The 27,201-nt window shown below is 40.9% G+C and overlaps 1 protein-coding gene and 1 pseudogene across 7 annotated transcripts; one reads left to right on the plus strand and one right to left on the minus strand.

Annotated features, from left to right (window-relative positions):
* The first annotated feature begins 323 nt into the window (after positions 1 to 323).
* CYP4V2 (cytochrome P450 family 4 subfamily V member 2) lies at positions 324 to 23,498 on the plus strand. Of its 7 annotated transcripts, none has more exons than XR_012381131.1 (13): positions 1,132 to 1,345; positions 5,828 to 5,940; positions 7,370 to 7,455; positions 8,457 to 8,647; positions 9,048 to 9,117; positions 10,621 to 10,747; positions 12,485 to 12,667; positions 15,572 to 15,674; positions 19,791 to 19,925; positions 20,018 to 20,197; positions 21,375 to 21,882; positions 22,507 to 22,554; positions 22,784 to 23,498. XR_012381131.1 is itself a non-coding variant. In XM_025886144.2 (12 exons), exons 2-12 carry the CDS (start codon positions 1,237 to 1,239, stop codon positions 21,545 to 21,547), a joined length of 1,470 nt encoding a protein of 489 aa, XP_025741929.1. In that variant the 5' UTR covers positions 324 to 455; the 3' UTR covers positions 21,548 to 23,498. The 7 variants fall into 7 exon arrangements, 3 of the variants coding, with proteins under 3 accessions (XP_025741929.1, XP_073758439.1, XP_025741928.1); XR_012381132.1 differs by having other exon boundaries at positions 21,375 to 21,582; XM_025886144.2 differs by adding an exon at positions 324 to 455 and having other exon boundaries at positions 1,237 to 1,345; positions 21,375 to 23,498.
* On the minus strand, positions 17,880 to 19,398 carry LOC112834442 (protein SET-like; annotated as a pseudogene).
* Positions 23,499 to 27,201: the final 3,703 nt, after the last annotated feature.

Genomic DNA, 27,201 nt, shown 5'->3' on the forward strand with positions numbered 1-27,201 from the left:
ATTGGGAGTTAGGGAACACAACCCTTGGGCAGAATTCCAGCATCCTTGTCACTGTCCCTTTCCTTCTGCAGGCTCAGTGATTGGTCTTCATTCTCTTTTGGGATTACGTCATAATTACTGTCTCCTTAACAAAACCTCCTTTCCCAGCTTCTCTGATTTCCACTTCTTTCAAAGGCGGTGACCTTTTCCCTGACTTGTTCTTTTAGGTGCTGGCTTTTCAGGGTCCCAAGAATATTTTGGAAAATATTTGGATCACAGCAACCCAGCTTTCCCTTCTCAATCAGGCACCTGAGGCAAACTGAAAACTGGTGCTTCTACGGTTGTTTTGTCCCTAAAACTCCTGTAGATCAGAGTAGATCGTGCTCTGAATGATGCAGAAGCTGGGTGCAATCCCGGGGACAGGCAGCCAGTCCTAACAGAGTGGAACGCTGCAGGGTTGTGCAAGGAAGCATGAGGTTAGAGACCCTGCCGGCGGGGAAGGGGGGAACAACAACAACAAAAAAGCTCCTAAGGTTGAATTGCAAACCAGATACCTCTTTATTTCAATTTTTACACATGTTGGTGTCTTCTAGCTGGAGTTCTCCTGTGACCAGCATCATGATGGACCTAAAACCCAAAGCTCAGCCCACCTGGGCCGCGCGCGGCTGCCTCAAATTTCACTCTCATTCTCTTCCCACTTCACTTGAGTGCCTCCATTTACATTCAGCAACACTCCATGGAACCCCGAAGCTGTTTTCCCGGGTCTTTTGGTTTCTGCTTGACCAAATAAAGAGGCCCGTGTGCATTACGTAGGTTTTTGCCGAGCACAGTAACGACCCCAGCGGTGCTTTTCCTGGAGCCTGCGAGGCTCCCGCCTAGTCCCGAGGCCCAGGGCGGCCCCTGCAGCGGGAAGCCTGGGTCTCCGGGTCCCCGTTTCAGGGAGGCCAGGCCTGGGCCTGTCCGCGGTGGGAGGAGGAGGAGGGAGTGAGCGGGCCGGGCGCCACCTCTTACCCCTTGGGGCGCGCTGGCATCCCTGCGGAGTCCCGGAACTCCTCCCAGGACCAGCGTCCTTGACCTCCAGGGGCCGGACCGGCACCCCGCCACTGCTCTCCGGGCAGTCTCGATCCCTGTGCGGAGCAGACCGCTGGCGCGATGCTGGCGCTGTGGCTGGTACACTGGGGGCCGAAGCTGCTGATGTGGGGCGCGCTGAGCGCCATCTCGGTGGGGGGCGCCACCCTAATCCTGAACCTCCTGCAGATGCTGGCTAGCTACGCGCGGAAATGGCAGCAGATGAGGCCCCTCCCCACGTTACCCGGCGCCTACCCGTTCGTGGGACACTCGCTGTGGATGAAGCCGGACGGGAGAGGTAAGGGGCCGCGCCCAGGCCCGCCAGCTGCCCCCCGGGCGGTCGTGGGGCTCCCTGCCGGCGGGGCCGCGCCTGGCAGGAAGCCCCAGGGTGCGGGACCTCCTCGGGGCCTCAGCTGGCTCTGCACCTTCTCCCCGCGCGCCCGCCTTCTCGGCAGCCGAGAGCACCTCTGCTTGCGGTCCTGCTTGTTAGGAGAAAGAAGAACCTGTCACCCGCTGGAGAGTGGATTCCCAGTTCTATCCAGTTTGCCCTGTGACACCTGATCAAATTGTTAGGGCACCCTGTTTCACGTGAACTTCTTCTTTATGCATAGGCTAGAACGCAGTATTTCTAAACTCTTGTTCTGCCTTTTCTCTTCTTTCTCACTTCCTAGCTACTTCTGTCTCGAAACACTGCCGGTCTTGTCTCTTGGCTGTTAAAGCCTGAAGGGCAGAAACTTCCCTGGAACTGGGCAAGTAGCTTAAAACAGTACCATCATTCTCCATCCACCCACCGCCCTCTGGAAAATCAGGCTAGGGATTGATGTGAGACTTCTCTCCCTCCCCACGTCACAAGACTCGACCACAACTTTCTTTTTCGACCTTCTTATTTTAGTCCTTTTAAGGAGGTTACATAATAACAGTTAACTATGAGGGCAGGGCCTTCTGGCAAACTTACACGGCATGTTTTAAAGGCCTTAGTTATTAAATAGTGAATTGTTTTCTACCGATATCTTTTTGAAGAGATTGATTTATGCTTTGTTGATGAGAAAGCAAACACACACACACACACACACACACAAAACACAACACTTTAAGTTAGAAAGCTCTCAAAAGTACCTGGTATTTACAGTTTCCCATTGGGGACAGTGCATTAGATCTTAGCACTTCACTTCATTTTAATGGGTGTATACGTTGGGATACCCAGAGCTGAAAAAATTTGCCCAAAATGAAGTATTCTAAAATAAGCCTAGGGCCACAACCTTTAGTTTCACATCAGATTAATTATAAATAACAGTTTTACAAGTTGAACATTAGCTCCAAAGCTTGAGGCATTCTTTTTCAGCTCTGACCCCCCCACCCACCCCCAAAAGGCTGTCATTTCAAATTCACAGAAATAGACAAGGCCTCATGGGGGAGTGTTTATCAAAATATTGAAAATGTTTTCTAGCAGAAGAAATCCAAGTTAACTTTTCATCACCTAAACACCAGTGTGACTAATGTTACAAGTGATCCAATAATGCATTTAGATACATGAAAACCATGTTTGTAAAAATTATCTTGGTTGATATTAAAACCAGAGCTAACCTCTCCTTCTACCCTGAGGCCTTATAGCATTAAAAAATAATTGTGTACAAGTATTAATCTCCCACCCCCAAAAAGAAATAACATGCTTTAAAAAATCTCATCATATTCTTTTGGGAAATTTTTTTAAGAATTGAAATCTCCAGTAAATGAGACCTGTTTCAAAATATACGGTGAGTTGATTGGAATATTTAAAATAATTCTCCCTGGAGTTACTTTCTGGGTGAAGAGAATGACAATATACTGGCTTTTACAAAGGGACTTTTTAATCCAGCAAGTACTGGATTTTGGCATCAGGCAAAGCTCTGCTCACTTTAAATTTGAGAAGTTGTTTCAAACTCTCTAAAAGGAAGAGAGCAAGAGAAGAAAAAGGAACAGAGAAGAACTACAACAACAGCCAGAAAACACTGAACAAAATGGCAGTATCAATAATTAAATGTAAATGGACTGAATTCTCCAATCAAAAGACATGGTGTGGCTGAATGCATAGAAAAACAAGACCTATCTATATGCTGCATATAAGAGACTCACTTTAGACCCAAGGACACACACAGACCAAACATGAAGCGATAGAAAAAAGATGTTTCATGCAAATGGAAACCAAGAGAAAGCTGGGAAGCTGTACTTCTACCAAGCAAAATAGACTTTCAGACAAAGATTAATAAAAAACCAAGAGGGCATTCCATAATGATAAAGGGGTCAATCCAACAAGAAGATGTAACATTTATAAATATATATACACCTAACAGACGAGCACCAAAATATATAAGGCAAATATGAAAGCTAAGTTAGAGGGGCTTTTTTTAAACCCTTTACTTGTAAACGTAACTGTATGACAGAGTTATTTTAAGGAGTAAATTTAATGCATGGTGTTTCTAGATCACTGTCTAGAACTTGGTTAGAGTAAGTTCCTTAATTTTCAATCAAACATGGAGCCCCGCCTTGTACCCAACATTGAGCTAAACAAAGTGGTTGATGTAGGATTATTCTAAGATATAGTCCCTGTTCTCAGTGACCTTGTCTCTTGGGCAGGAGGCTATGCTTTTGATTTGTGGCCACTGTCCAAATTCTGGCTTCAATAATCTCACCTGGAGTTCTGCAGTTGACCTTTCATTAGCCTTTCAAACCAATCTCTTGCTTTTTACTCCATTGTCAACACATGCCTTTTCCAACTGTTCTCTAATATTGGACCCGATACCGTCAAACCATGGGCTCACACTTTCCTGTCTCCTCTGTCAGATCAGACCAAGGCAGCTGGTGATTATCACAAAGCGTGGTATTTTGACACTGTTGATTTGACCCAGCTTTTTTCATAGAAACTTTGACAACTGTTTGGACCAGGAGACATTTTGAAGCAATAGGGTGTAATGGTTAAGATGGCACATTGTAGGATCTTAACTGCCTTAAGTACAAAGCCAGATTCTGTCATTTACTAGCTCTGTGATATTGGGCAAGTTACTTAGCTGTGCACAGTTTCCTCAAATGGGACAATAATAGTAGTGCCTTTCCTCTAACTATGGTGAGGCATAAAAGACAATGTCCCAAGAACCTTAACACTAGCTCTGACATATAATAACTTGCTGCAGTAAATGAACATGACATAATGGATGTTAGCTATTTTAGGATGATTATTACCGGTTTTGATGTGCCGAAATATGCACTTTTAAAAAAAATCATTAGTGTTTATTTAGCATTATATGTCATGGACATCCGTGAGCCTTAGCTCCTCTCCTACTGCATTTTGTGCACCCTGCCCTGATGGGTGAAGCTTACTGATGAATGAGGAGCAGAGATGGGCTAAGCATGTACACATATTGGCATTGAAAAAGAGCTGAAAAGTTGAATGGTTCATTTTTTATGCCACGTCCATTTGTCCTTGGTGCCCAAATATCTATGTCAAAATAGCTCTGTCAAAAATCTTAAGTACCGTATTAGTAGCCTCACAGTGGGGTTGGAATTAGCCTTGCTGTTGTTAATCAGGCATTCCCTTTGTCCAGAAGAAGCCCTGAATTCCCATATGCCTACCAACTAGCCTGCCCCTCCCCACCCCTTCCTACCTAGATTTCCCCAGCAGTTTCTGCCCCATTTCCTGACATGTAATCAATTCCCCAGCTGGGACTCAAATCCTCCCTTAACTTCATCTTGTTCGACTTGTGTTCTGAAAGCATGTCTAACCTTTGCCATGTCTTTTCTTTGAGGTCTGGACCCTGTATATTAATTCTTTAGTCACTGGCTACTGTCCTTTGTTTCTACCCAGATGACATTCATCAATATGGCATTTCCTCACAGAGAGTTTTGTCATGGCTTGATCTCTCATAATGCCATACTGCATTCCCCAGAGGGGGGCCTCATGGATTGCAACATGAAAAGTGTTGACTCCCCAGTTTTCCACACTACTTTGATGCTGCAGTTGGGATTGTCATCATTTCCCCACACCTAAAGCAAGGGCCTGCCATATTGCACAGCCAATGCCCCTAACCCTAGCAGCATTGAATCCCAGCCTTTTCCCCACCCCCAGTGGCTTCAGTATAGCCAGGTGATCTCACCACATTAGTGTTATTGTCCTAAAATGTGACTCCAGTCATTCTAGTCCTCATCAGAAACTTCCAATTACTCCTTACAGTGTGTAAAAGAAAATCAAACCCTCCAACACTCCAATCTCCTGTTCCAATGGTATCACCCCATCTTATGCTTTGGCTGCACCTTTGGGGAATTTCCAGACCTCCGTGCTTCTGCTCTGCTGTTTCTGCTGCTTGGCTTACATTCTGTAAGCCCCTGTTTCCCCTTTTCTGCCTATAAAAATACAACTCATTTTTTAATGCTCAAATGCCATCTCCTTCATGAAATTTTTTCAGCCCTCTCAAAGAGAATCAATAACTCCTCAGAGCAGAACTTGTCTTTTAGCAACCATTTCATTTTCTCTGGTGTTACAAAAGTGACCATCTTCCATGGTTAGAAGATCCTTGAGAGTAGGGTTTGGGTCCTTTGGAGGTGCATGTCGCTTGGATGTTATCTTACTCATAATTAAATTACCCTCCCCATTCAGTCATGTCATTAAATAGGGACTGTGTAGTTTACCTTGAAGATGTGAGAGATGTGGGAAATATGAAGTGACTTGCCCGAAGTAAATAAAAAACAAAACAAAACAACAACTCAAAAGACACAAGAAACTCATTGAAAATTAAATATTTTCTCCCAGAATTTTTTCAGCAGATCATTTGTTACAGCGAAGAATACCGACATCAACCACTAGTGAAACTCTGGCTTGGGCCCATACCAATAGTGGCCATTTATAATGCAGAAAGTGTAGAGGTGAGTGTGCGGTCAATATGACCACTATTCCACTGCATGTCTGATGGTGTGAGAATCTCATCAGAATAAATATAGCAACAGTGTTCTTATATTTAATTGAATTCAGTATATTCAGCATTTCATTACATATTTTTGGCTATGTGGGTGCCATTTAATGCTTTCCAGATATTGTCTAAATCCTGGGGCGGGTAGCAGCCTCTGGACAAAGCAGCCTCTGTATACATTTGTTATCAGATCCAAGATATTTGTTCTCCTTTTTTTTTTTTTGGAAAATCTGCATAAGGATATAGTTTTGTAGAACCATAAATAGATTATTCCGTAAGGTGAGCACACATGTTATCTGCCAGGCACTGTTTCAGGAGTCCAAAAATGTAAGACTAATAAAGTATGAGTGTTTTTCTCAAGGTGATCAGAGTTTCAGATCTGTTACAAATTTATTATTCCAAGTTAATTTTCTTAAAAAAGAATGCTCCCCTGATATCGATAGGGTAGATATCATTGATCCATGCTGTTGAGATAACTGCTCAAAAAGATTGTATACCTTTTACTTAACATTATGACACCAGGGAGATTATCTTGTGGTTTGATGAGAAAAGGATTTGGGTCAGGGAGTAAGAATTGGATAAACAGAGCTTCTTGGAACAAAATTAAACATAACTTCCTAGGCAATAATGCTGGGATATTTCTTAGTTATTGCAGTGAAGATGTTGACTTTCTCTGTACCACACTGTAGCAGCCTGGTTCAGAATAGATAGTGAGGAGACAGGTGCAGGATTTCAGCCACTGCTGACTTGGTATGAGCAGGTCTGGTGTGTGTGTGTGAGAGATCTGTCCAGAGCGCAGGACTGGAGTTAGGAGCCTGGGGAGCATTTTGTGCTCAGACCTAAATACTCATCCCCTCTCCTCCACTTGGATTCTAGGTGATCTGATCACATTCATGGCTTTCAGTGTTACTCACATGCTGGAGATACTCAAATGTGTACTTCTAGGTCAAGTCTTTATCCTGAGCATCATTCCTGTTTCAGACCATAGCAACTTGAATGTCTCCAAGTCAATATGCCCCAAAATGAACTTATGATTTCCATCTCCCTGGACATGGTCATCCTTGGATTCATTTATCTTCTCTCTCCTGCCCTCCCACCCTCAATAAATGACTCCACTTGGCTCCTAGTTCACGGTAGGATCCAGGGCATCATCTTGGACATTTTCCTTTTTCTCAACTCCATCTAGTCCCAAGACTGAATGACAGTTATATGTTCAAAACTCTACCTGACTTTCTTTAAGGCACAGAAATAAAAATGAATCACAGAGAAATAATAGTTAAAAGATGTTCCTTTAAAAAGTAGTGGTCTAGCCAGGTAGAATTCAACTTAGAGTTGAAATTGTTTTGATGTCTATATATCTCTCAATTTTTTTTTCTCTTTCCAAGGTAATTTTAACTAGTTCAAGGCAAATTGACAAATCCTATATGTACAAGTTCCTGGAACCATGGCTTGGCCTAGGACTTCTTACAAGGTATGTCAGTGTAGATTTGTAAAGCTGTCTCATAGAAACAGTTACTTCAGTAGGTAACATGTTATGTCAGGAATGGCCACAAAGTAGTTCTCCTGTCTGCAAGACTGTGCTACCAGGAAGTAGGGGAGAAAGCTGGAAGGAAAGGTCTGGAGAACAATGGACTCTGACAGACAGGAGTCCAGGGTGTATGGTAATCTCCAGCCACGGGACTCAATAATGATGATGACCAATGTTTCAAGAAGAGTCAGGTCCTGGTATATGAATGGAGTAAAGCAAAGAAGAACTTGGGGCAGGCAGATCTTGAAAATCGAGTGAAAAAGGCAGTCATCTCCAGCAAAGTATATGGAGCACAAAATCTCAGTCCGGAAATAGGACCCCATCCTCTGAGAGAGGGCCTGCCAAGAAAAAGGCAGGACCCTCGTGGGGTCTGTGGAGAATATGAAGATAGTAGAGATCAAAGTAGAATCATAGACCATAGGGATCATCTGAGGACTGAGGTTTTAGTAGAGGGGAGAAAAAATAAATTTTAGAAACTCGGAGCTTGGAAATTTAGAAATATTCTTAAATTTTTCAATTTTTATGAGTGCCCCTTTAAATTTTAGTAACATAGAATAATATCTAGTGGCGCCTGGGTGGCTCAGTTGTTAAGCATCTGCCTTCGATTCAGGTCATGATCCCAGGGTCCTGGGATCGAGCCCCACATCGGGCTCCCTGCTCAGCAGGAAGCCTGCTTCTCCCTCTCCCACTCCCCCTGCTTGTGTTCCCTCTCTCGCTGTGTATCTCTCTCTGTCAAATAAATAAACAAAATCTTTAAAAAAAAAAGAATAATATCTAAACTATCTACATTCTGTAGCTATCTATGAATCTTCGTCATTCTGACCAACGCATTTGAGAATCTATAGATTAAGCTCTTTATGAGTAGAGTTTTGTTGACTTGGCTAAATTTATACTTTGTTTCTGATGTTGCTTCTCTTGTTTGTAACCATGTATTGTGTTTCTAGTACTGGAAACAAATGGCGATCTAGGAGAAAAATGTTAACACCCACTTTCCATTTTACAATTCTGGAAGATTTCTTAGATGTCATGAATGAACAAGCAAATATATTGGTTAACAAGCTTGAAAAACATGTTAACCAAGAAGCATTTAACTGCTTTTTTTACATCACTCTTTGTACCTTAGATATAATTTGTGGTAAGTCTCACTGATTTGTTCCTAAAGTTACGGTGTAGAGATAGGATGGCCCAAACAGAAAATAATATTCCAGTGGGAAGGTGACTGAGGGGATCTGGAAGGGATACTGGGTTTTTCAGGGTGGTCTTATTGCTCAGCCCCCTAGGAAGCAGCAGCCCCTGGGAGGGCTTTGAGCAAAACAGTCACAGAGCCAACATGCCTAGGAAGGCAGAGGGAAGAAGGAGCAGGAACAGGGAGTAGAATATACAGGAGAAGAAGCAAAAGGGGGAGAGAACAATTTTAAAATCTCTGAGGACAGAAACAGGACTTATATCTTTTTTTTTTTAAGTGTTTGCCATTGGAAAATAAACAGAGGATATGTGCTCGAACTGAATGGTTGCTTCTTGCCTGTGTTTTGCAGAAACAGCTATGGGGAAGAATATTGGTGCTCAAAGAAATGATGATTCCAAATATGTCCGTGCAGTTTATAGGTAAATGAAGTCCTTTTAATTATCTTTAAAATGGTTACTGATTAGGGCTTAAAAAATTATAACTAATAATTTGTGGGTGTCTTTTTCATTGTTTCAAAATGAAACTTTATACTAAAATGGACCTAGTCATTTAAGTATGTATCGGGCCAGTAGCGGAATGGTTTTGTAAATCATGACACACCCAGATTATGCCATCATTTAAAATGATTCTACTATAATATATTGAAAGATTATATTATGATGCTAAGTGATAAAGATAAAACGAGTTTTTTAGTATGATTACCACTAGGTATAAAAAAATTATTTATAGAAAGAAAAAACTAGAAGATATTATACCAAAATCTTAGCTATGGTTATTATTGTTTTGTGTGTGTGCTTCTCTTTCTTACACTGTTTTGTTGTTGTTGTTGTTCATTCTCCTTTCCCATAGTTTCTGCTCCAAGTATGTATTATTTTTTAATTGAAATAATCAATTTTACTTTAAAAATGGCTGGCAAGTATTCAACTATTAAGAGTCAGGGCCAGGATTTGAATTAATGTTTCCTATCTTTAAGTTCACTGCTCATTTCATTTTATTTTTGTAAGTATTTACTGAGCATCTGTCACCTGCCATTCATGGCCCTAGGTGCTGACTAGTTTTATAGCAGCACACAAACAGCAAGAATAGCAGGGAGACACACATGGAAACAAATAAATGCAAACATAAATTCTAATAATTGCTTAGAAAGAAAAGAGCAAGTTGACATGAGAAGAAAAACGGGGTGGCACCTAGATGGCTCAGGCCATTAAGTCTCCAACTCTTCATTGAGGCTCAGGTCATGATCTCAGGGTTGTGAGATCAAGCCCCTCGTGGGGCTCTGTGCTGAGCATGGAGCCTGCTTGGGATTCTCTCTCTCCCTCTGCCCCTCTGCTTGAGGGACATGTTCTATGGATGGTGGTCAGGATACGTATCTCTGAAGAACTGGTGTCTAAGCCAGTCTCAAAGGAGGGGGATCGGTTGAGGTCTTACTTTTTTATCACTGGAAATGACAAGGGAGGTACTCGGGACAGCTGTGCGACCAATGAGTATCTGGCAAGCACTTCTTTTTGGAAGAGGGCAACCACTTGTATTCTGTCACTCCAGAGGAGTGATCAAGCTAATGAGTGGATATTAAAAGGAGGCAGATTTCATCCCAGCGTGTGATTCGAGAGCCACAGCAGCCTTGGGAGGTCAAGAACTCTTTCTGAAGAAACAGAAGCACACATCAGATGGCCATCTAGTAAAGATGTTCTATAACGAATTCTTCCTTCTGCTAAGGAAACCATTACAATTTTAAGCTTCATTGGATATGTAAAAGCCCATGCATTCATTGTTGAGTATAAAACACGGGTCTCTTAGTAGCTTCTAAGACAAATCATCCTCATTTCCAGATATTACCCTTGTTGAGAGCAGGCACCAAACAGGTGCTAAAGAAATACATTTTCCCCCATGTATCAGCTAATGTATTTTTATCCTCTGTATAGAATAAGTGATATGATACATCAGAGAATGAAGAGGCCCTGGCTCTGGCTTGATTTTTTATTTCTTATGTTTAAAGAAGGACGGGAATACAAAAGGAGCCTAGAGATCCTACATAATTTTACCAATAATGTAAGTCCTCAGTTTATTTTTTTATTGTGGTAAAATATACCTAATATAAAAATTTGCCATTATAGCCATTTTAAATGTCCAACTTGGTGGCATTAAATACATTCACAATGCTATGCAGCCCTCACCAGTCTCCATTTCCAGAACTTTTTAAAATCCCTGACTTTTATGTTTTGTGAATGAATATACCCGGTGTAGGACCATGGAGCCTGTGCCTCATAAAATTTGAATTGAATGATGGAAAAAAGTAGGCAAGATGATTACATTTCAACTATGTACTTAGTAAATATTAATTAAGCACTTGTTAAGCGGCAAATGCACTATCAAGTGTTAGAAATATAGTAATGAGTAGGACGTCTATGTTCCCTACTCTAAAAAGGTTCACTTAGCAAAGGAGGTTATCTATTAAAAAATGATGAAATGCAATATGAACTGTGAATATTTATTAACAAACAGGGTGCTGTGTTAAGAGAATAACAAGACGAGAATTATGAAGGTCTTGTGGAAAATGTATGGAAAGACAGTAGTTTTCAAAGGCAAAGGGCCTTTATGCTAGTATTTCAACTTGGAAAAAATTAAAATTAACTGGATATTGCTATTTTATGTCCAGTTCAAAGATAGCAAAGAGATAGTGATGTTGTTTTGGATATAGGACGTCAGTCTGTGTTAAAGATGAATCTAGAGCGATCACCTGGCTTAGGAGACTTGCCAACAGTTTGTATTTTATGGGTATAATTGAGTTCTTTCTCAGTTTTCATGCATTAATATCAATATCAATAATTAATGAATTTCAAACTGGATGAACAGTATTATTCATTTAATAAATGTTGAAAATTGCATACTGAATGCGAGGCACCAGGGGTTCCATCAGGAGATCTTGCACTCAAAGAACTTAGGGTCCATTCATTCAAACCATTTAGTAGCAGGTTTGGTCAATTGCCTAATAGGAGAAAAAAAAGTTGAGTTGATGGGCTTTAATGCTTTCGTTCATTCAGCAAATAACGAGCGTTCTCAAAATGCCAGGCAGTGCTCTAGGGGTTGGAAATATATCAATGAACAAAGACAAATTTGCTACCATGTGGGTCATACATTTGAATTAGAAGAGAAGGGCACCAAATAGGAAGTATAACATCATGCCAGATAGAAGGAAAATGGGAAAAAATAAAGCAGGCTTGGGAAGATAGTGCTAGAGACTAGCATCACAGGGATCAGGGAAGCTCTTTCCGATAGTGTGACAATAAGCAGAGACTTGAAAGAAAGGAAGGAGCCAGCCCTGAGGAGGAAGGAGTAGTCTCAGCAGAAGGAACAGCAAGCAAACAGGTGAACTGACTGGCAAATTGCTATTTCTTTTTTCCAATATGACATGTAATTAGAGCGATGTGTAGTCTACTATATAAGGATTGCATTCTCTCCAGCACCTATACTTTTATCTTGTTGGCTCATTCAGCTCTCTAGAGATGATTATGCTATACCCCATGGAAAGACTGTAAAAATAGCACTTGAAAATTCTGAAGTTGCCTGACATTAAATTCATTTTTAGAAGTCTTATCAAATAATGCCCTAAAATTGAACAGGAGGCTTGACTATACTTTTACAAGAGCCTAAGTTATTGTTGCAATAGCAAGGATAGGAAAGTTTTACAAAAAAATAAGCTAAAGAAGCTAGTATCTTTTCATAGGAAAGTGTATTTTTAGGTTATAATAAATTGCAGACAAAAGCATGTCATCGTTTAAATCATAGGTCATCACTGAACGGGCCAGTGAAATGAAGAGAGAAGAACCCAGAAGTGCTGACAAGGACTCTTCCTCCTCCAAAACTGAACGAAGGGCTTTTCTTGACTTGCTTTTAAATGTGACTGATGATGAAGGGAACAAGCTAAGTTATGAAGATGTTCGAGAAGAAGTTGACACCTTCATGTTTGAGGTATTCTATGTCATCATGTTATTTTCAGATATCACTAAATTTCAGTTATTTTTTAGAATCTTTAATATTATTTTTTAAGTTTAATGAAATTTTATTTATTTATTTTAAAGATTTATTTATTTTAGAGAGGAGGGGAGGGGCAGAGGGAGAGAGAGAATCCCAAGCAGACTCCCCACTGAGCACGGAGCCCCGTATGGTTTTCGATCCCACAGCCCTGAGATCATGACCTGAGCCAAAACCAAGAGTCGGACGCTTAACTGACTGTGCCACCCAGGCGCCCCTTAATGAAATTTTAAAGTAGCTTAATATAACTAAGGAAGAGTTATTAGATAAGCATTAAAGATTATAAAATTTAAGAACCTAATAAAGTATCAGATCAATTTCCTTGTTCAGAAAATCTTTGATTCATGGTGGCTACAGTGTAGACACATTTTTTTTTTTTCCCCTCAAGAAACCCTAAGGTCTGTCAGGCTTTTCCAAGCAGAAGAGCAGCCAGAAATTACTGTCAGTCTCTATATCGCTTCACGCTTCCTTTTAATCTCTAAAACCCATGAGTCTCTTTTTTTCACTAGCTTCTTTTAAAGAAGACTGTTTTCTTTCTGCCTCTACCAATGAGTACTTAGCTACTACTATGAGCTGCCCTAACTAAAGAAGAAAGCAAGAGCCCTCCCATAGAGAATTTAACCAGTTTGTAAATCTGAAAAGATTTCTGGTCTTCAAATAATAATAGCAATAATAAAAGATGCAGTTTTTACAGAGATAATTCTAACTAACTATATTAAATATTACAAGGAGTGAGTCTGTCAATGTATGGATTGCCAAGTGAAGAAATGTTTTTTTTTAAGCACCACATGGTAATATTTTGGAAGTGGAGGAAAGCAAAAGGCATCAGTGGTTTTCGACGGTTCAGCATATGCTCAGTGGTGTGTTAACTGCTCTGCCTAGAGCCGTCTGGGTGTGATGCTAGTGCTCCTCTGTCCGATCTTCCTGAGGGAGGACAGTCTGCGTGCTGGAGAGGGAAGCAGGCGGTGTTGAATGTCCATTGACTTGGGTTCTCCTCCTGGTTCATACTGGCCATATGAGATGCTTCCAGTCATCCCTGATCTCTGTCACAGCTTTCCTGAGTAAAATAGAGAGATGACCTAGAGCAGTGATTTCAAACTTCTTTTTTAAGCAGAGCACTTTATTGAAAAGAAATGTTATGCAGAAATTGGACATCTACTTAGCTAAAAAATGGAGAGGGGTTCAGCATGTGGTCTCTGGGGCCAAGTCCCAGCCATACCCTGTCCTGGAGGTGTGACCTTGGGCACCTTATCCAGCCTTTCTGGGCTTCAGCGTCCTCATTGTCAGATGACGGGCCTCACAGATTAGATTAATAATTTTTAAGTTGTCCCAAGAGGGGCACCTGGGTGGCTCAGTCGGGTCATGATCCCAGGGTCCTGGGATCGAGTCCCGCATCGGGCTCCCTGCTCAGTGGGGAGTCTGCTTCTCCCACTCCCTCTAGTGTTTCCCTCACTTGTGCTCTCTGGCTCTCTCTCTGTCAAATTAAAAAAAAAAAAAAAAAGTAAAGTGTCCTGAGAATTGTGCCTGACACATAGGAAGTATGTAGCAGATATTGGCTGTTATTCAATGTTGAAGGGGAGAGACCCTCTCACATCTCCACCCTGTATACACACACACACACACACACACACACACACACACACGTGCATCCACACACACTGACACACACACATACACTGTCATCCATGCACCTGTACCTACACATACATACATATATATGGCACGCACACATCCATCTCCCACCAGTGACCTCTCACACTCATGAAAACAACCAGACCAATGAATGATCTCTTTCTTCCAGTTTTAACATTCTTTGAAATCCTGAGTTTTTTTCTTTTTTGCATTGAATAGGAGGCATGCCCCCGACTGTAATAGTGAGACCTCCTCCCTAAGGTGGATGTGCCCTGCCTTTCATTGCCTGGCTGCCAGCCACTAGATACGCAGGTTTTTGCCCCTGCCCTAGCCCCACGGTGCTCTCCTGTAAATTCCGTGCTTTGTTTTGCTTCATCCAGCTTTCTCTGGGTAGCAGACTAAATGAAATAGGACATTCAGCCTCAGTATTTTATCTCAAAAATGTGAATAACAGTATCAAGTATTTCGTGACGTTTTTGTGAAGAACAATTGTGTTAGTTTCTGCCAAAGTACTTAGTGTTTTTCCTAGAACTCAGCACATATTAGAATGAAGATGTTTATCAACTTCTTGCTGTGGAGAATGCTCAGAACTCCCTGGTGTCCAGCATCGACAGGTAAAGCCTACCTTGCAAAGGAGGGGAAAGTGGAGAAGTACAGATCTGGCAAGCTGGCTCACAAAAATCAGACTTTTCCCTCTTTATTTTTTTTTTTAAGATTTTATTTATTTATTTGAAAGAGAGCACGAGCACGGGCAGGGGGAGCAGCAGGCAGAGGGAGAAGCAGACTCCCAGCTGAGGAGGGAGCCCGATGCGGGGCCTGATCCCAGGACCCCAGGATCACAACCTGAGCCGAAGGCAGATGCTTAACAACTGAGCCACCCAGATGCCCCTGGACTTTTCCCCCTTTAAAACTGCCTGGTGCACGCTGTCCTTGGAATGCCCCTTTATTGGCACAGCCGAGCCACTTCTCACCCAGTAGAAAGCTCCATGTAGCGGTGAAATGTCTCTCTAAGCATGAACCTCCACCTTGAAGGGATTATTTTATATGTTTGCTTCTTACCAAGGTGAGATACTGTGTGCAATTAATTTGTGATGTTCTGGAGTCACACTGCAGCTGTCAAATCCAGAGACAGTTCAAAACAGAGTCATCATTCCTGACCTTTTCAATACAACTCTGCTTCTTAAGCCATGTTTCTTCTCACATTTGTAGGGCCATGATACGACAGCAGCAGCAATAAGCTGGTCCTTATATCTATTGGGTTCTTACCCAGAAGCCCAGAAACAGGTGGACAGTGAACTGGAAGAAGTGTTTGGTATGTTTGGCCCCATCATTAGCTGCTCCATGGGTCCCAAGTCCACTGAAACCAATGCCATTCATGCTCATCGAGGATGTGCAGTAGGACCTGTTGTAGAGACACTGTCATAAGCAGGAAAGCTCCCATGTGGGACCCCTTCCAGTACTGGAGTCTTTGCAAGGCCTGTTCTGCTCACTTACAGGCATTTGCTACCTGCCTGGCATGTGACTGCATTGGGCTAGATGCTGGGGTTGCACAAATAAATGCTGTATCTCCAAGGACCTCACTGCTTAGTAGATGAGCCAGCCATTGTGCATGAAGCATGGAGTCCTGGCTATGCACTTGAGTGATATGGAGAAGGTGCTCTTTGGGAGCAGTGAGGAACAGGTGATATTAGTTAGAGGGCGTCCAGGAAAGCTGTTCCATACTGGATTGCATCTGGCCACAAATGGGAGGAGAGGTGGGGTCTGCTAGTGGACATAAATTTCTATTATACAACCAACAATCTGCTTGTAGAGCTAGTTATACAAGGTATAGGACTATAGGTAAGGAGTCCTAGGCTGAAGCCAATAGGGATGTCATCAGAGGCCCAGTCTTGCTCATTTTTCTCTCTGTTCTTCACCATTGTGGCTTTCGTCTTCTTGATTGTTGTTCTAGGTCTCATGTTTGTCTTCAAGACAAGAGGAAAGGGGAAGGGGGAATGAAGGATGTATTCGTTTCCTGGGGCTTCTATAACAAATTCTATAAGCTGGGTGGCTTAAAACAACAGATATGTATTCTTTCACAGTTCTGAACACCAGAAATCCAAAATCATTATTGCTGAGCCTAAATCGATGTGCTGACAGGTTGTTCTCCTTCTGGAAGACTCAGAGGAATCTGTTCCTTCTCACTTCTGGTGCCTGCCAGCATTCCTTGGTTTATGGTCCATCTCTCAAATCTCTGCCTCTATTCACAGCACCTTCTCTTCTCTCTCTCTCTCTCTCTCTCTCTCTCTCTGTGTGTGTGTGAGAGAGAGAAAGAGCTCTCTTCCTCTCTCTTATAAAGACATTTGTGATGACATTCAGAGCCCACCTGTATAAACCAGGATAATCTCCCCATTTTTAGATCATTAACTGAATCAAATCTGCAAAGACACCCTTTTCCCATATAAGGGAACATTTACAGGTCCTGGGGATTAGTACTTGAGATATGTAGGGGCCATTGCCAGCTGACCACAAGGGGCCGCACATTGTGCCATCACTTTTATCCTTTGTTTAATCACACATCACGTGGCTCCCAAAGCTGGGAGGAGAAAATGAAAGATTGGGTCAGCCAACCAACAAAGCGTATCTGATGCAGTTGCATAGAGAAAAGAACTAGGAAAGGAAAAATGAAGATAAAAGGAGAGGGCAGGCATTCTAGAATGAGGAGAACAGACGGACAGTGACACAGAAATGGAAACATTTGGAGGACAGTAGTAAATAGTGAGGGGCAGCTAGAATTTAGAACATATAGTGGAACGTATTGAAAGCTGAGGTTGGACAAGTAGTTTATGTGTTGAGGTTGGACAAGTGTTCATGTGGTGTGAGGACTGGAATTTCATATCAAGAGGGAAGACTTTATTTTGTGGAATGGAGACAATCTAAACTTACTGGCTCTGTTTCTATAGTCATTTTATTTTTTTTCTGTATTGATTTTAATTTCTCTCATATTGCCTGTGGTGAGTTAATTTGGTCTTTGGAAAGCTCACACATTATTTTGGGATACGTTCACATTTTGTATCCTCTACAATGTGTAGCTCATTGCTGGTCTCACAAATACTTTTTGATCTCACCTGATTAAAACACCATTATTCTAGATGCTTTATTCTGCTCCTTCTTGTGTTTTCAATGATGGTATGGTGCCTCACTTTTTCTTCTATCCCCAGTGTTAGCTCTAAAATTTCATGAGCAACTAATCTTTGGACATTGAGTTGCAAGTATTAATTCCTCTTGTTACACATAAAATTAACCATTTATTTGTGTATGTTTTGTTGTATTGTAACAAAGCAACTTGTAACTGATCATCCTTTTCCCCTGAAACAAAAAAAATTTTTTTAAATAAACAGGAAAATAATTACAATAGAGAATGTCAATTCCAGATAAGGTCTTACAGGCTCGCTGTGTCTCCCATCGAGTGGTAAGGCTCAAGTCACGAGGAGAGAATTTTATTTCTAAAGTGTCATCCTAAACTGCAAGGATGCCCATTAAATATCATAATTAAACATGCCAAAGGAGAAACCATGTTGTCAAGATGCCCACTTCACCTGCCCAAGCATCTCTAAACCACCCTTCCCTGATCTCCTAGAAACCCATTTAAAAATAAATAAATAAAAGTACAAGAAAGTAGACAGATACATATTGGTAAATGCTAACTGTCCATATTCACGTAAAGACACAGTGTAATCTCTGAGCCCAATATTGAGGGAAAGGAGAAGAGTTAGAATTCTGTGCACTACCACACGGGGACCCAGCACTCACCAGCTTCTAGCAGAGCTAAGGGAGCAGAAGCATTATTTTTTGTTTTTGTTTTGTTTTGTTTTGTTTTTGTTTTTTTGGTCCCCCACAGAGCACAAGAGTGTTGTTTATATGAAGTTTTGGTTGAGACAGAAAGGGACAAAAATGAATTTGGAATAGAAAAGGGTAGAGTTTCTCTTCCCAATGTATTGTGCTCAAGGTATTACCCTCCCCCCCGCCCCCAAATAAGTTGAGAACCACGGTGTAAAGGAGAGAAGAGAGGTTTCAAGAACAGCATGACTGAGCACAAGGGGACGGGAGAAAATTAAAACAAGAAGATTGGAATCCATCAGTCTTCCATTTGTCATCTCCTCCACCATCTTTTCCTCCCTCCCCTACTTCCTCATCTTCTCCTTCATTCTCATTCTCTCCATTAGTATATTCTCCTCCTCCTCCATCCCCTTCTTCATCATCCATGTCAGGAGCTAAGTGCTACTGTCGTGGATTTGGCCAAATACCGTCTTGGATGTCCTCTCCTAACTCATCTGTACCTGCATAAGAAGGGTCAGTAAACCAGAGAAAGAAGCTCTCTGGTTCCTCATGCTCCCTCTTCCTGCTGGCTTTATTTTGCATTTGACTTGAGCATCTCATCAAATCCTTTCGATTTCCATTTGATCTCAGTAGGCTTTGAAGATGGATCACATTCTCATCCAGATGAAATTCTTTGGAGAGAACTTTATTTTTGAAGGAAGGTTTTTTTTTTTTTATCAAAATGAATATCTATTCTATAACCTCATTTAATACTTCAAATTCGGTCACTTTGACTCTGGTCAGATAATGCAGTGCCTCTTCGTCTTCCTCCCCAAGTAATGGCAGATTTGTGGGTGGCTGACAGATGCTGTGACCCCAGAATTTGGGATTTAGGTGATCAGTTCCAACCTCCTTTGAAAACATGGTTGGGGTGGTTTGTTATATTTCTGTTATCCCTTCAAAATTCTTCACTGGCTTTTTCCTCAGGTCCATCTATTTCATTTTGTACTTCATTGGTATGTTCAGTTGCTCCTTGCTGTTCTTTTCCTTCCTGTGGCACGTCCAGAGAGGGAGAGGTTGATGTCTCCTCTGGCCTGGAGGCAGGAGGCAATCTTAGTGTCTTTGTCTGACACAGGAACGAAAAGCGTTTAGGGGCCATGTTGGGGGGAGAGTCCAAGAATCTGACCCAAGAGAAGATGCACATCTGGAAGCTCTGAGAACTCAAATTAACCATTTTAAAGTGTATGATTTAGTACATTCACAGTGTTGTGCAACCATTACTCCATCTAATTCCAAAACATTTTCAGCACCCCGAAAGGTAACCCCGTACTGTTAATCAGCCATACCCCATTCCCTCTTCCTCCAGCCCCCAGCAACCACTAATTTACTCTCTGTCTCTATGGATTTACCTGTTCTGAGAACTTCCTATGAATGGAAGCATACTATGCATGACCTTTTGTGTCTGGTTTCTTTCACTTAACACATCTCATTTTATCATGTATAATATTAGAAATCCTACTTTGGCTGTAGGTATTTAACATTTGGTGCTTTGATTAATTCCTCTTTGATGTCCCATTCCCCAAGCCCATAGAGTTCTTTCATTGTCATCTCATGTATTTCCTTTAACCAGGGAAGTCTGATCATCCTGCTGCCTTAGAGGACCTGAAGAAACTCAGATACTTGGAATGTGTCATTAAGGAGAGCCTTCGCCTTTTTCCTTCTGTTCCTTTATTTGCCCGTAATCTTACTGAAGATTGTGAAGTTGGTAAGAACTCTGTAATCAGGAGAGTAGGGAGAATGGATTTTTTAATGTCCATCTTATTCCATTCTTATGACATATTGCCTACCTCTTGACAGGGGGTTACAAAATTGTGCAAGGCTCTCAAGCCATCATCATTCCCTATGCACTGCATAGAGATCCAAGATACTTCCCAAATCCTGAGGAGTTCCAGCCTGAGCGGTTCCTTCCTGAGAATTTGCAAGGACGCCATCCATACGCATATGTGCCCTTCTCTGCTGGACCCAGAAACTGTATAGGTTTGTATCCATCAGAATTGGTTTCACCTTTCCAGCCCACATGGTAGTGGGTTTTTCAGAATAATTTCTTTGAGATGTAGTGTCTCATAGGCAACAGTCTTAAAAAACTGGTTTCCTTTCTCCTCCCCCTCACTACACATTACTATTCCAAAAAAGACTGTCATAAGGATTAATTTTCTAGGACTGCCATTACAAAATACTACCAGCTGGTGTGGCTTAAACAACAGATAATCATTTTCTCATATTCTGTAAGCTGGAAGTCTGAAATCGAGAGGTCAGCAGGGTGGGTTTCTTCTGAGGCCTTTCTAAAGCTCGGTTTATAGATGGTCATCTCCCCGTATCTCCACGGGGTCTTTCCTATGTGTTTCGTGTCCTCATTTCTTCTTAAAAAAAAAAAAAAACCCACCAGTCAGATTGGATTAGGGTCCATCCATATAACCTCATTTTAAGTTAATTAACCTCTATAAAAATCCTATCTGCAAAAACAGTCACATTCCGAGGTACGAGGGTTAGGGCTTCAACATATGAATATGGGGGGACACAGTTCAGCCCATAACATAAAGCACAATCAGTTACATGCTGATTTTGGATCAAAGTAGAATATATTTTATATAGTAGAAAACTTATTTGTAGTGATTAGCTGTATTCAACCTAATATCTGTGTTTGTTGCTTTTAAGAATTGCATCTTGCAAGCTGAAAACATAGAAGACTTACCATATGGACAGCTGAAGTACTTAAAACAAAATGAATGCACATCACCATGCATTATAAACGCTTTGGCTTTAGGATCTCTAGCATTTTATCATCCATGTAAACGCAGGTGTTAGTAAAATGAGGTCAGATTTAAATGGATGAATCTGAAGCATATTTACTGTAGTAAATTAAAGGCCCAATAAGAAAACCATCTAAAGTAGTGATTCTCATGCTTCAATGACCAGAATTCTTCTGGGTTATTGCTCAAACACAGATACCTACCCCACCCCAACTATTTGGATGCACTGGGTAGGAGCAGAGAAGGGAACTGAAGAATCTTCATTTTTAACAAACATCCCAAGTGATTCTGATTGTCCCTACTGTGAAAATATAAAATCTCTTGCTTCCTCTAACAGGACCTATGATTTCTCAGATTTGAGATATATGTATAATTAAAGTAATGCTATTTACATTAATTTGAAGGTCAAAGGTTTGCCATAATGGAAGAAAAGGCCATTCTTTCCTGCATCCTGAGGCATTTTTGGGTAGAATCCAACCAGAAAAGAGAAGAGCTTGGTCTAGCAGGAGAGTTGATTCTTCGTCCAACTAATGGCATCTGGATCAAGTTGAAGAGGAGAAATGCGGATGAATCCTAACCATATAATTGGACTGTGCCTTTGTCATGTAAAAGGTCTTTCTTGAAGGAAACTGGATTTATAATTTCTAGATCAGAGTTCAATACTCTTAGTCCCTAGACCTATTTCTTTCTTGTCCCTGCTTACGTTGCAGTCAAGTCCACCAAAGAGTTTTATATTTTCATCACCACCATAGATCTTACCCTTGGTTTTGATCCCAAAAGTAGAGTTAACTGATGATGGCACCCAAATAAACATAGGACAAGTTTTTCAACAGAGGGATCCACTGACCAACTCAATTTCAATTGGCACATCCAAAGGATATAATTTAATTAAAGTTCCAGAATTTTTTTAAGGTATTCTTATTGACTGGGGAACATATATATGCATGTACACCTATGCATTTACTTTGAAAAGGGTGATTAATTAAGTACTTAGACAGAAGAAGCTTAAGTTTTTAAATTATATGAGTGGCATCAATTATGAGAAGAATTATTATTACAGCACTTTTTGGATTTTATTACCTAGAGTAGATAATTTGTAAGTTGACTCATAGGTTCTGTTCCTATTTCCCTTTTGACTAAGTCCTTATAGCCATGACTTCATTATTCATAGTATCACAACTACCCTTATATAGCATATAAGGTTGGGAAAGATTCCTCTTGGTAATAACCAATCCCCTACATTGTGTCAGGGTTGAGTAATGGCTTTTGGAGCTGGACGGTCCTTATTGCGTATCTAGTTGTACTCCCTTTTATTAGAAGAAGGGAATGAAGTCAATGAGAAGGTAAGTTTCTGCCCAGAGTCATGCCACTAGTGGGCGATAGGGCTGGGCATAGAGGCCTGTACTCTATCTCTCTCCACTCCCAGTGCGATAGGCTTCACTATGTCTGCTTTTACTTTATTGGAACTCAGGTGTGTAACTAGATGTGTCATTACAACACAGATTTTCTGCCTCTAATTTTGGATATTTCTTCTAGAATTTTTCCATCGTTAAAGGAAAAGAGAAGCCGTTCACCTATATTTAGGTAACTATATTTAGTATTTAGGTTACTATATTTAGTAACCAGTAATATCTCACTTAGTTTAGGGTTAGGCGAGTAAATTCAATCCTCCAGAACATACCTATCGAGCTGTTAACTGACATACATTCTCTGAATTTTAATTCCATAGGTAGTATCTCTACTCCCTCACTCAGTGACTTTAAAAACCAACTTTTAATAAACTTAATAACATTGTTTTTTCAATACTCCCAAGGCAATAGCAGATAGAAGCAACGAATTAAGAAGATGGAATTTCTATTCTTCAATGGATATCAGAGGAAGAGATTACAGAACCAAAGCCATTTGCAAGCACTTCAGGCTGAGTCATTTAGGGCAGGGTCAGAAGCTCTACCCACGTTACAATCCCAAGAAACCCTGGTGCAGACAACCCAGTTGCTAAGTTGATGAGAAGAAGTCAAGGAAGTATATGATACAATTGAAAAAGAGTCCCATCATATGCTTACCTTTGTTATCTAAAAAGTGGATATAGGCAGAAAATCTTATTCCCAGATGACTATAGATAACCAAAGTTTTATTCTTGGAAAGTAGCATTATTTCTCAATTTTATGCATTTAGATATAAAACTTGTGTGATTTTTTCCTTCCTTTCCTTTTCTTCCCCCTTTTCTTTTTTTAGTGACCCTAAATTAGATGTAAAATTAAAGTAAAACATTTTTTAATGTTACCTTTTGGCCTAAGGTCTTCATGTGGCCCCAGAATAATTTGTTATTTGTGTTTTAATTGGAAATTCTCTTAACCGTGTGAGAGGTGGAATTGAGAAATTATGTTATGGTCTGTGGTATCAAAATGCAGATGCTGGCTTTTAGTTTTTTTTAATAAGAGGATGATCTAGTATCTGTGACCCTGTTACCTGTCTTACTACTGCTTGACAGAGGTATCGCAAGAAAAATAAATCACATTTTAATCATAGATGCTACATTTTATTCTAAGAATCGATGTCAGTTTGAAATATAGATAGGTTTAAAGGCAAATTAGTGGGTGACCAATTCATAATGAGTAATAAAGGAAATAGCACGTTTGAGCTGATGTCAACAGTGCTACTCAGATTTTCTAACAAAATGTTCCTTGTACCCTTGTCATAGACTGATTTTGAGTTTTCCTGACTCTGAATAATTAACCAGAGGAGACATAGAAATACCAGCACATTTTGCTCACCTGGGAATTCACAGAGGCCTGGGAACCAGCAAAACTATCAGCATCATTGGATCTCAGGCATTTATAGTCTAGAAACCTTCCCAGTGAACTGATTGATGTTCTATTCATTGTCACAGACAACGAAAGAATGTCAGTTTTTGGACCAAGTGACCTGTCTCACAGTGAAAGAGGTGCTGTGCAAAAAAAAAAAAAAAAAGTCCATTTTTACCCTGAAATATATCTGGAAGACAAAAATGTTTTTCTTTCCAGCATGTAATGAGATGCTGGTAGGCACATGACAAATTTTTTAGTCTGTCTGGAAACTTCCCCCCCTTTTTTAAGGAACAGCACCCTCTTTATCTTTGGAACAATCCCATGATAAATACCTCCCCCCTTTTTCTTCCATGTCTCACCTTTTTGCTTCCCCAACACGCACACTGTAAATATGCAGTTTTAGTTGATGATGCCATGTTCTTAGGCAATCTTGTTCTCTTAAGTTGATTGACCCAAGCAGGGGCCAACTCTGATTCTGCCCTTGGGAATCAGTGGAGGTTTTAAGTTGTGAGACTGGAGATCAACTGATGGTTGAGCCTCTGGAGCAGCCACTAGGAGATGGGAAGAAGGTGATGGGTAAAGAAGAAGCAGAGGAAAGAAATGGAGAGAATCCTGGAGGGTCCACATCCTGTGTTCCAGGTGATGCTGAAGCTCACCGGCATGCCTGCCCTGTGCACTGTTGAGTTGTTCTCTACCCTGGAGCCCAAGGGCCAGGATGTTGTCATTTTGCTTAGGTGGATTGTCCCTCATTTCTAACCCAAAGCAACTTAGTATGTGTCAGCTCAGCTATGGGATGAAGGAAGTTGCTCTATTCTTTGGACATGATCTTAGATTTCCATCCTCTTTCCTTTGTGCTGTTCAATACTTCCCCAGGCTGGATAATATCAGCCAATAACATATGTCTGCTAGTCATTTACATGCGATAGAATTTTTAAAAATTAAGATTTAACTGACATTATATTAGTTTCAGGTATATAACACCGTGATTTGATGTTTGTGTGTATGTGAAAGGATAAATGCAATAGCCTTTGAGGAAATACAGGGTTTCCATCTTTTCTAGATGATAGGAAAATGAAAAGTCCAGTGCTTAATTTTAGAATACAACTGGGATTAGCCTAACACAAGAGTCTGGTTTCTTAGCTCCCTCCTGATGTATTCCCCAGACTAGTTCATCATTATTTCTTGCTTTAATTAAACCAGATTCACCCCAGTTTTCATTCTGGCTAGCTGTATTCCAAATTCCAGGGACAAATCTCTCATCTGTAATTACTACGAATGGACTGTGTATTCTCTCCTCTGCTTCTTCTGCAGACATTCACCAAACGGGAGTATTTCTTTGGACCTTTTACACTGAATTCAATTTCTAAATTTACTCCTAGCCTGCAGCTGTTCCTCCCCCTGCTGTCTTGATCCCATGAGATACCTTGTGGCACCTCCTTTTTCCTTCCCATCACTTCCTGCCTCCTCCTCCCCAGAATTTTCTTTTGGTTGCAGTTCACATGAGTCCTTTCCTGTCTTTTCTGGTATTCGCCAACGTAGGTCTTGTGGAAATTAAGGCTGTACTCAAACTCCTATTTCTATATCAAAAACTTATGATAGCTTTTAACTCAAAAGAAAAATCGTTACTGTATGTAGGCATGATTATCTTATTTCTAGAATGTTTTAAACTTATTTTTGAACGCTATACATAGTTTAAAAATATGGGTTTTAGCTGAATGGTAAAGGATGTGTCAGCACAGGCCTGCTTCCTGGACACTCCCAGGACGGAGGCTTACCTCTCGTTCACCATAGTGTACTCTTGGCCTCCTTTCTTGCTCAAGTCAATCGCCAGTTTGAAGTTTTATGCTTATGGAAATAGAATAAATTAAGACTTTTAATCCACTTGGGCACACTGAATGTTCTTCATATGGCCACAGCGTCGTAGGCATGTGATTGTGCTTCAGGCTTTTTGGCCTCCTGTGCCTTCATCACTCACTGTTATTCCATCAGTAATGCTTGATGTTGTATCCAAGCTCATTCCTTATCCCCGGAAACAGTGTTGTTTATGAAAGCCAAGGGCTGCAGTGTCTCCTACTGAGCAATTAGATGGAACCTCAGGAGGCCATCTGCTCCCCACAGAGGATATTCATGGGATTAAGGCCAGTCTGGCTATTAGTCCAATAATTGCTGTCAGTGTTATCTATGACTGGCAGCTCATCCTCGCTTATAAGAGTGACGGTGACTTTCATACGTGACTTAGATGGTCCACGACTGTGGGTAAAGGACCATCCTGTCCTCGGTGTCTTGCTCTCTTCCTTCTTTCCTTCCTTCCTCCCTTCTCCCATCCCTCCCTCACTCCCTCCCTTCCTCCTTCCTTCCTTCTCTCTTTCTCTCCTTCCTTCCTTCCTTCTTTCCCCTTCTGTCCTTCTATCCATCCTTCCTTCAAGAAAATTTAATTTCTTATTTATTTACATATTTATTCATCATTTCACTCTTTCCTTCAATAAATATTTGCCAGGTACTACTCAGGGCTCTGGGACTAGAAACCCAAGCCTATCAGCAAGGTGTGAGGACTAGCGTGCAGCAGAAAAACAATATGAAAATGAGCAAGCAGGGAACACAATGTCAGATAGTGGTAGGTGCTGTGAAGAAAAATAAAGCCTAGTAGAGTCAGGAGGGATGGAAGATGCCTTTTTAAATGAGATGCTTAACAGTGGCATCTCATGTTTCCTCCACCCTCTTTCCTCTTCTTGATCCCTTACAAATAGTCTATTCTATACTCCCCTTCTAGCTGTTACCCTACCACAGCTGTTCTGCTAAAATATTTATTTTGTAATTTATTCTATTATATATGAAATATATATTAATATATATTTATATGTAAATATATATTAATATATACTTATACGTAAATATATATTAATATATTATAAAATATATTAATATATATTTTATTCACGTATGTATTTATAATAGTGGTGTTATATATATAAGATACCTTAGTTCTCACTGAGATGCACTGGGAAGAGCAGAGCCTAAAGTGTTACCCTTCGCAGGGACATTTAATGCCATAGAGATGCAGAGAGCAGAGATCTTTCAAGAGTCAAAGATGCAAGCACCAAAGACCTTTCTCAGTGAACTGAGATTCTTTTCCTAAGGAGTGGTACAGTGTAGCTTTTGTTCATCTTTCTCCTTCCCGGTCACCCCATGGACGCATGGGCACACGTGTCCATGGACACACAGCAGCTTCATTAGAGATTCAGGCCTTTTAAAAAAAAGTTTTTTATTGTTATGTTAATCACCATACCTTACATCATTAGTTTTTGATGTAGTGTTCCATGATTCATTGTTTGTTCATAACACCCAGTGCTCCACGCAGAATGTGCCCTCTTTAATACCCATCACCAGGCTAACCCATCCCCCCATCCCCCTCCCCTCTAGAACC

The sequence above is a fragment of the Callorhinus ursinus genome, unplaced genomic scaffold (assembly GCF_003265705.2).
Source record: "Callorhinus ursinus isolate GAN/ISIS: 27379988/994484 unplaced genomic scaffold, GSC_fseal_2.0 scaffold17, whole genome shotgun sequence".
In the NCBI taxonomy this organism is placed as follows: domain Eukaryota; kingdom Metazoa; phylum Chordata; class Mammalia; order Carnivora; family Otariidae; genus Callorhinus; species Callorhinus ursinus.

Bases quoted from the DNA above. Each gene is read 5' to 3' on its own strand.
- CYP4V2 (XM_025886143.2), top strand. From the start codon at position 1,132: ATGCTGGCGCTGTGGCTGGTACACTGGGGGCCGAAGCTGCTGATGTGG. The intron at 10,748-12,484 runs GTAAGTCCTCAG...TTTAAATCATAG, and splicing joins TACATAATTTTACCAATAAT to GTCATCACTGAACGGGCCAG. The intron at 12,668-15,571 runs GTATTCTATGTC...TCACATTTGTAG, and splicing joins TTGACACCTTCATGTTTGAG to GGCCATGATACGACAGCAGC.